We start from the raw sequence: 9,278 nt of genomic DNA on the forward strand, positions 1-9,278 counted from the left end.
ATTTTTGTTAATTATTAATGATAATGATCTTGGTCTATCCGTCATGACAAGGAACTTTCTCCGTCATTTCCGTGGTAGTTACTTCATCCCTATCGTGACGTAATGGTCTTATAATCCAATCGATATTTAAACATACATCTATAACAGTATCCTAAATTAAATGCAAAAAAAAAAGTACAAAAGAACAAATGATCTTATAATCCAATCGATATTTAAACATACATCTATAACAATATCCTAAATTAAATGCAAAAAAAAAAAAAAAAAAAATACAAAAGAACAAATGAAACCCCACACGGTTTTCATCGAAGCTACCTTTGCTTGGGCAGAAAGAACAAGGGTATAATCGTCGATTCACCTTCGGTCTCCGGAGTCTTCTAGAATCTTACTTCAAGTCTCCTACTCTTCCCGTTTAAAACTAACCCGCGACAACACGACCCTCTTAAGCAAATCATAAATTACTTTGATTAACCCAAATTCACATACATCAAGATCAATGGAGTGGAGTAACAACAACATGGAGTGGAGTGACAGTAACCGTGGTAGCAACAATCGTGGCCGTGGACGAGGCCGTGGTCGGAACTATGGAGGTGGAGATGGTGGCGGTCGGAGTTATGGAGTCTCACAAGATGGTGGCGGTTGCAACTATGGTGGCAGAGGCGGAGATGGTGGCGGTCGCAACTACGGTGGCAGAGGCGGAGATGGTGGCGGTCGCAACTACGGTGGCAGAGGCGGAGATGGTGGCGGTCGCAACTCTGGTGCTGGTTACTATCCCCGTGGTGGTGGCCGAGGTAGAACTAGCCCACAGCAGTACAGTAATCAAAATCAGGAACAGTACGGGCGGGGTAGGGGTAGAGTATCTGACGGTGGCGGTCGCGGCGGCGGTGGTGGTCAACAGTCGTACTGGACTCCTGCTAGGCAGAATGCGGATCGGGCACCGGATCATCCCGGTGGCGATCGAGAAGCAAAACGGAGTCCTGTTGGATCTGGTCAATCAGTCGAGTCTCCATCTCAGGCTCTCACTCATACTCAGAACCGCGTTGCTGGTACGTATTCTATATCGGAAATCCCTTTTAGGCTATTCATCCATTAAAGAACTTACTCTGTTTCAATCGTTGATAAATTTTGTTTCTTTTTGATGAATATGTTTGCTTTGATTGAGGTTTTAAGTTGACTGATTACTGTTTTCGTATTGAAAAGCTATTATCTGTACTCAAATTGATATATTATACTTGCTATATCTCTCAATTAACCTAAGAATTCACGATCGTATTTTATGATTTGATCCCAATTCTTCTATCATGTGTTTAAGCTTGAAAACCATTATCTCTCATAACTCCATGTCTCTGATAAAATTAACAAAACGACGACACTTTGTCGCCAATCCCTATCTGTTACTCCATTCAGATTCTTTTTTGTTTTGAATTTTCAGACCTTCAGATTCAGGAAGTCCCCAATCGTGTATCACCTTCAAATGACGATGGAGAACATGCTAATGTGCCAATTAAGCGTCCTGACCATGGCACACATGCCATGAGATTCGTGAAGCTTCTTGTGAACCATTTTCCTGTGAAGTTCATTCCATCAAAGACTATACTACGTTACGATGTTGATGTCAAACATGATGTCCCTTCCTCAAGTCGCTCTGCAAAAAAATCAATTCCAAAAACAGAGCTTCGATTGATCCAACAGAAACTCTGTTCTGATAACCCTAATCAATTCCCCCTACTCCAAACTGCATACGATGGTGAAAAAAACATCTACAGTGCAATTTCATTACCCGAGGGGATTTACAATGTTCAACTAAATGGTCGTTCTTACTCATGCTCCATCAAATATGGAAACGAGTTAGCTCTTTCAAAGCTTCAAGATTTCTTGAAAGGAAACTCCACGCAGATCCCACGTGATGTGTTGCAAGCTCTTGATGTAGTAATGAAAGCAAATCTTTTCAGGGAAAAGGTTTCAGTTGGAAGAGGTATGTATCCACGTGTCCACAGACAAGAAGATGACCTTGGTTATGGTATTGCAGCATTTAGAGGCTCTCAACAAAGCCTAAAGCTCACTAAGAATGGACTAGTCGTGTGTTTGGACTATTCTGCCATTCCTTTCCGCAAAAGAATGCCTGTTATTGACTTTCTCATGGAGTCCATTCCCAACATTCGTGATGTTAGTGAGATTGGAAGATTTGGGAACATTGTTGTTAAAGCGCTGACTGGATTAAGAGTCAGTGTGACTCATCGTCGTACAAATCAAAAGTATGTTGTGTCTGGATTAACAGAAAAAGCCACAAAGGATATTTCCTTTGTTCTTGAAGATCTTGAAGGGAAGAAAGAACCCGAAGTTGTCATGCTTACAGATTACTTCAGAGAAAAATGGGGGAAAGAGATTAAGCATAAGGGTATTCCTTGTTTGAATTTGGGAAGTAGTAAGAAACAAAATTATGTCCCTATGGAATTTTGTTTTTTGGCTGAGGATAAAAGATATCCAAAAGAGCAATTGGGTAAAGAAGCTGCTAGAATACTCAAAGATTTATCTCTTCTCAATCCGAATACTCGTAGGAATGAGATAAGAAGCATGGTTCGTGACGAATATGCACCTGGCAAAAACGGGTATGTTGTTTTTTATTCTATGGAATTACCGATTCCATTCCTTTCGGTGTTTTTTGATTCCTTCTTTTTGTATATTGTAGTGCCAATTGCATCAAGCATTTTGATGTGGAAGTCGGAATGAGCATGACAGAAGTAGACGGGCGAGTGATGGCCCCACCACAGCTCAAACTCGGTTCCTTAAATGGAAAAACAATGACAACAACAGTTGACAAAACGAAATGTCATTGGAATCTTCTCCAAGGAAGAACATTAACCCAAGGAAAATCTTGCGAAAGGTGGGCCCTCATAAACTTCAACCGTGACAACCGTCAAATGAACCAACAAGTCGACTATTTCATCGGAAAATTAATCAACCGATGTCACAGCATCGGAATCCAAATGTTTGACCCTCTCTTTGTCCACCACACCACCATGAGAGAATTCTCAGACATAAACCGACTCGATCGTCTTCTCAAACGAGTCACGGAAGAATCTAGAAGGTCCACCAAAGAACGCCTCCAGTTAATCGTCTGCATTATGTCGGACAAAAACGACGGCTACAAATACCTCAAATGGGTATCTGAAACCCAAATCGGTGTCATCACACAATGTTGTTTATCCTTCAACGCCTTCAAAGCAAACGATCAGTTTCTCGCAAATTTAGGAATGAAAATCAACGCGAAATTAGGCGGAAGCAACGTCGAGTTGATCGAAAAGTTCCCACGTTTCAACGGTCCGGATCATTTCATGTTCATCGGAGCCGATGTAAACCACCCCGCTCCGTCCAACGAATCCTCGCCATCTGTCGCCGCCGTTGTCGGCTCCGTCAACCCCACCGCCACCCGCTACGCCGCCCGCGTCTCCCCGCAAACCCACCGCAAAGAAGAAATCGTCAACTTCGGAAGCTTATGTGTTGACCTGGTCAACACTTATTACAACATAAACGGAACAAAACCCAACAAGATTATCGTTTTTCGTGATGGTGTAAGCGATGGTCAGTTTGACATGGTTTTGAACAAAGAAATGGTGGATATGAAAAAAGCGCTTTATGACAAAAGCTATCGACCCGCGATTACATTTGTGATTGCGCAAAAGCGACACACGACGCGGTTGTTTCTAAACAACGGGAATGAAGTCGGGAATGTGCCACCGGGAACGGTTGTTGACACGACAATTGTTCAACCTTTTGAATTTGATTTCTATCTTTGTTCTCATTTTGGTGGAATGGGAACGAGTAAGCCGTGTCATTACTCTGTGATTTGGGATGAGATTGGGTTTTCGTCTGATGAGATGCAAAAGTTGGTGTACCATTTGTGTTATGTGTTTGCGCGGTGTACGAAGCCGGTGTCGTTGGTTCCGCCGGTGTATTACGCGGATCTTGTCGCGTATCGCGGTCGGATGTTTCAGGAGGTGGCGGCGGAATCGGAATCGGGGACTCCGGGGTCGGTTCCGGCGTCGTTTGATCGGTTTTTTTATACCGTGGAGCAGAATTTGAAGGATGCGATGTTTTTTGTGTAAGGGTTGAAGGGTCGAAGTGCCGATACGCAGGTCAAACCTCCTTGCCTTTTATGGAATTAAGGAGTTTGTGCGTGAATCTAATGCATTTCGTGGTTTTTTATTTTGGTTTGGTTTTTATTTACTTTTGTTATGTTTTAAGTGTGTTGAAAAATATGAAGTTGTCTTGTGTGGTTTTTGATGTTTTGCCTTTCATATTCCACGTAGGTGGTTGAAGGGTGAAGTTTTTAGTTGGAGTCTTATGTTATGTTCTATCTTCTTACGAATGTATTAAAGCTGTGTGTTTTTGTTTTAATTTTAATGTTTAATCCTTTTACTTTGGTTATTGGCTCATTGTATTTTAACATTATGTTTTACTTATTAGGATTCAAGTTGGTTTTGGAACCTGGTTATTAGTCTTAAATCAGATGAATATACTTGGTTTACAGCTGGATTTAGAAATTTCTTTTGGTAATTTAAAATAATTGAATTGAATATATTATATTAAATATATTCAAGCTCTTCCAAATTCGAATGGGCCACGGGAAACGGGGAAAGACCGAAAGAGTGCAAACTCTAAAACGAACTAGATTCTGTAGCTTGGCTGCTAGAATCGGGGGCAAAACATCACTTTAGTCGTTGGAATAGTCATTTAATAGTAGCATTTTTGTACGAGAGTAAAGTAATTTGTATAAAAAAACACAAATAAAATATATATATTTTTTAGAATATTTTAAAATGTTTTGAATAAAAATTACAAATAAAAATATCACCTTCCTAAGACATTTTTAAAAATGTTTTGATTGATATTCCAACTTATGTTTTTTATTCATCAATTTAATATGTATTTTCAAATGCCCGAACTATCCGATTCGTTCTATTCGAAACTCGGAAATTTTACCCGATCAACGCCCTTAGTTAGAATGTTTATTTATCTTTCATCTCATTTTTTTATCAGGTTATAAAAATAAGAAAATAGTCATCTTTCATTACTTTTTATTTTTATTTTAAAATAAAAATTAATTAAAACAAAAATATTTTATTACTTAGAAATAAAAATTACATAATAAAACCTAGAAAACATAATAAAAAATTACATAATAAAAATAATAAACCATTATTAAAATAATACATCACTTTGAATTGCCGTCCTCATTATCCGAATCCTCGCTCGAGTTCTCGACGAACATATTTGAATATTCATCTGATTCGTCAAATAAATCATCGTGCCAAAACTCGACCTTAGGTTGTATGTGAGCCCCATAAATATGCTCTACAAAATCCACACGAAGGGCATAAATGTCGCGAACATGTGCTCTTCTTCTTTTGCCCTATACTCTTGCGTACCAACAACTACTTCTTGTAACACCCGTTTTCTAGAATAGATTACATGAGGATTCAGAGGGGCCAAAGGTAAGATTTTTGGGAAAAATCTAGTGTCAAGACGTGGTCAATGGAGCACCACGACGTGACATGTTAATTGCATGAAACACACGTTTTGGATGGCTTCCACGACATGGCAAGAGGAAGACCACAACATAGGACTGCTGATAGTCCCAGGGTTTCTTCCATATTTAAGCACCCAATATCAAGGATTAGGGTATCCTCTTTAACCTCCAACCATTTTTCCAGGAAAACCTTGCCTTCATGGTAGTTTAGGAGCTTGTTTACTTGATTGAAAGCCTTGTTCTTGGATTTTGGTAGAACTTGAGGAAGGAGAAAGATCATTTTGATGCAAGGGAGCAAGGTACCAACTTGGAATCATCATCCCCTTCATATTTTTGAGTTGTTAAAGGTATAAAGCTCTCAACTTGACCTTTGTTCTTCTTAATGCAAGTTTAAGTTCATTTTTTTAAATGATTTTGGTCATTTCCTTGGATGCTCTTGGAGTTTGAAGAACTCTAGAGTTTGTGATGGCTTTCTAAGCTCCATATGATTCTGAGGAAAAAGAAAAAGAGGCATGTTTGAAGCATAGATCTTGCCTTGTGGTGGAGTCATAATGGATAAAGTTGAAAACTTTATCCATTAAATCATTGAAATAGAATAGATATTGTCACACCCCCGAACGAGACGGCGGAAATGTCTGGGGGCTTGTTCGTTACTTCATCCCTGTAGTATCATCACATAGTATATAATTGAAACATAACATCATCATCATTACATATGTAATATAACAACATACATTGTTTACATCGAGTATTGTGTTTGAATATTACATGCCAAAATAATTAAAGTATGATGAAACAAAATATAACAAAATATCCATTAGTTTGTTCAGCCCAACCTGTTTCAACGGTTTCCTGAGAATACAAGTTAATTTATAAAGGTCAACATAAAAATGTTGGTGAGTTCATAAGCATGTTTGAGAAAATGATTTGTATAATTTTGTAATCACCAAAAAATCCTATATTTTCTGAAAACAGTTCAGTATGTTTGTGTCCGATCTTGTATTAATGCATGTATATTATTGTTTACTAGTATGCAAAAGAAAATGAAGAGAATGAAAGAGAATGTACAGAGAATGCCCCCATACAACCTTATGTTGTCTAAAAGAGAATGCTGGTATACCAACCCCCGAGGTTGAGTACCGACACGAATATGTTCTTGACTAATCCATTTAGAAAAGAGAATGGTCTCCCGTAAATTTGAAATGTTAATTCCTCTAAGTGAGTTGCTATAACCATACTAAATAATGACAATTTTGCCTGTCATGGCGTTGTTGGACACCGAAGGAATAGAATAAAGTTTTCGTCACCCTAGACTGATTTAGAGTAACTGTAGCGAACAACTCAGGTGTGGGGTGTCATCCACAAATCCCCGTTGTCCATCCAAGAGACTTTGGTTATAACTACATGTTAGGCGTGTCAAACCCAACAAATAAAGGGGTAAAATAACTCCTTAAACACTACTACTTTGTACTAGAAATGTAATGCAAGGTAAGTAGGGTCAATCCACAGAGACACGGAACAAATGTTTATACCTTTTTGCGGAAGGTACAATAATGGTCACATAAATGGGGGGTTGGTATGGAATGATTTAAACAAAAGAATAAAGCAATAAGTAAATGATCAATTAAATGAAACAAATTCAGGATTTGTGAGAACTCCAACTCTATGCAAGACAAATTAGCAATGTGATTTCATGGATGACAAGATATTTGTTTAATTCTATCTAAGTTGGTACTTGAAAGTGTTAACAAGCTCTAACACTTCCCATTCACCACAATAATTAACCAAAACAAGCTCTTTGATTAATCCTAACCTTACTAACCTAATCTAAACAAGCTCTTAGAATTGGATTGAAAGGTTGCTTTAAGCTTTATGTGAATGTTCCCAACAACACTCAATACTCCTCACAAGCTCGGGAGCGTAAGAATGTGTGAAAAGATTTACACTAATTTCATTCAATAGAAATCAGATTAGTGCTTGTTACCTAGTCTAATTTACAAAACAATTACGGATTTTGCAATTAGATAACTTGAATGATCTAACCCTAATTCAAATGGCCAATAAGAATCACAATTAGAATCAAACATTCGATTGAAACAAAATCAAATTCACTAGATAGAAATTGAAAGCAAACATCAAGTCACATGATTGAAATCACAACTAAGAAGTCAAGACATGAAGTTGGAGAAACTAGGGTTCTAGCCACTCATGGCTAGAACAAGATCACAAATCTAGAAAATGAAATTAAAGTTCTTACAAAATAAAATCAAATGTTCCCAAGTGTTAATCAACTTCAAAATCCTCAAGAAATTCGCCTTCTCTGCTCCGAAAGTCGACCCCCTCAAGAAAAAATCGGTTCCCCGTTTTAAGAATGGTGAAAAACTGCTTTAAAACCCGCATTTACGTTTACACGGCCCGTGTAAATTAACACTGTTATTTACATGGCCCGCGTAAACGCAAAAATATACTGTGCAGAAATCTACGTTTACACGGCCCGCGTAAACGCAAGGCTTCCATTTACACGGCCGTGTAAACGTCTGTAAAGCCAAAATCTTCGTTTCTTTGATATATTGCTCATCGGTGCTCCGCAAGTCCCGAAATTTTGTCCGTAACTCTTATTTACCTCCTCCAACAATATCATACCTCCAAAATTCCCTGAAATATCACAAAAGTATTTGAATGAAGTTTCCTCATGAAAAATCCCGAAAAACATGCAAAATGCATGAGTTTAAGCCTAAATGCAATGTATTTTTATGAAATAAAGCTACAAAATGGGTACATGAAATGCACCTAACAAATCTCCCCAAGCTTAAACCTTTCTTGTCGTCAAGAAAGAACAAGAAAATTTAAACTAGAGAAAATAAAATAGAATAGAAGAAAAGAAAATTAAAGTTAAAACTATTTGAAACTTAATGCATGAAATCAAAACAAACATGAAAAGATCCAACCCAATTACCCTGTTTTGTACCATAGTTGAGAATGTACCTGTCATACCTTGAGTTAACTTGGCTTTAATCTCAAAATATTATATGATAATAGAGACAAGACTTTGGCCACTCCCTAGTACAACTCAACAGAATCAAAGATCACAACACTTATTCCTTTTCGATATCATAAAGTCAATTCTTGGAACAAATTATGGTCTTACTCTCGTGAAATTATATGTGACAAAACATGCTCAACCATCTTTGTTTCATAAAATATAATAATGTCCGATTCCAGCTGTTTGTTGGTTAACAACAATCTTTTTCTGAAAAATACTTTCTAAAAATTCCCTAATATTTATCCAGATTGGTTACAAACTTCAAACCACTTACACCAGTCGAAGTAATTAACATTCAGTCCCATGTCATAAATTCAAATCCAAGTCCAAGAGAATCTTTTGACAGCCAAGTATTTTTCCTAAACACAATTTCTAATTAAACTATAAACATAACTATATACAAACTTCCTAATTACATTTTTTTTACAAATAAAGCTCATGACTTTCTTTGAAATCCGTGTAACGGGCTTCCAACCAACACATCCAAATCAAATGACCTTAGTGTGCTAGATTTGAAGAGATCCCTTGGGTTTACTTGCCCGAACCTCAAAGGCCACAAATTAGCTTTATTTGCTATTATTAAGTTCATGACTTTCTATGGAACCCGTATAGCGAACTTTCAACCCAATCAATCCCAAACAATTTAGCTTTAGGTGATTAGGTGTAGAACACCCCTCAGAGTATACTTGTTCGAATCCCAAAGGT

At 37.7% G+C, this 9,278-nt stretch overlaps 1 protein-coding gene across 1 annotated transcript; it reads left to right on the plus strand.

Annotated features, from left to right (window-relative positions):
- The first annotated feature begins 388 nt into the window (after positions 1–388).
- On the plus strand, positions 389–4,428 carry LOC145101307 (protein argonaute 2-like). Its single transcript, XM_079038503.1, has 3 exons — positions 389–1,046; positions 1,433–2,609; positions 2,690–4,428. The coding sequence occupies exons 1-3, from the start codon at positions 497–499 to the stop codon at positions 4,104–4,106; spliced, it is 3,144 nt and encodes a 1,047-aa protein (XP_078894629.1). The 5' UTR covers positions 389–496; the 3' UTR covers positions 4,107–4,428.
- Positions 4,429–9,278: the final 4,850 nt, after the last annotated feature.

The sequence above is a fragment of the Lactuca serriola genome, chromosome 4 (assembly GCF_051521515.1).
Source record: "Lactuca serriola cultivar US96UC23 chromosome 4, Lser_US96UC23_V15, whole genome shotgun sequence".
Classification (NCBI taxonomy): Eukaryota; Viridiplantae; Streptophyta; class Magnoliopsida; order Asterales; family Asteraceae; genus Lactuca; species Lactuca serriola.

Bases quoted from the DNA above. Each gene is read 5' to 3' on its own strand.
- LOC145101307 (XM_079038503.1), top strand. From the start codon at position 497: ATGGAGTGGAGTAACAACAACATGGAGTGGAGTGACAGTAACCGTGGT. The intron at 1,047-1,432 runs GTACGTATTCTA...TTGAATTTTCAG, and splicing joins TACTCAGAACCGCGTTGCTG to ACCTTCAGATTCAGGAAGTC. The intron at 2,610-2,689 runs GTATGTTGTTTT...TGTATATTGTAG, and splicing joins TATGCACCTGGCAAAAACGG to TGCCAATTGCATCAAGCATT.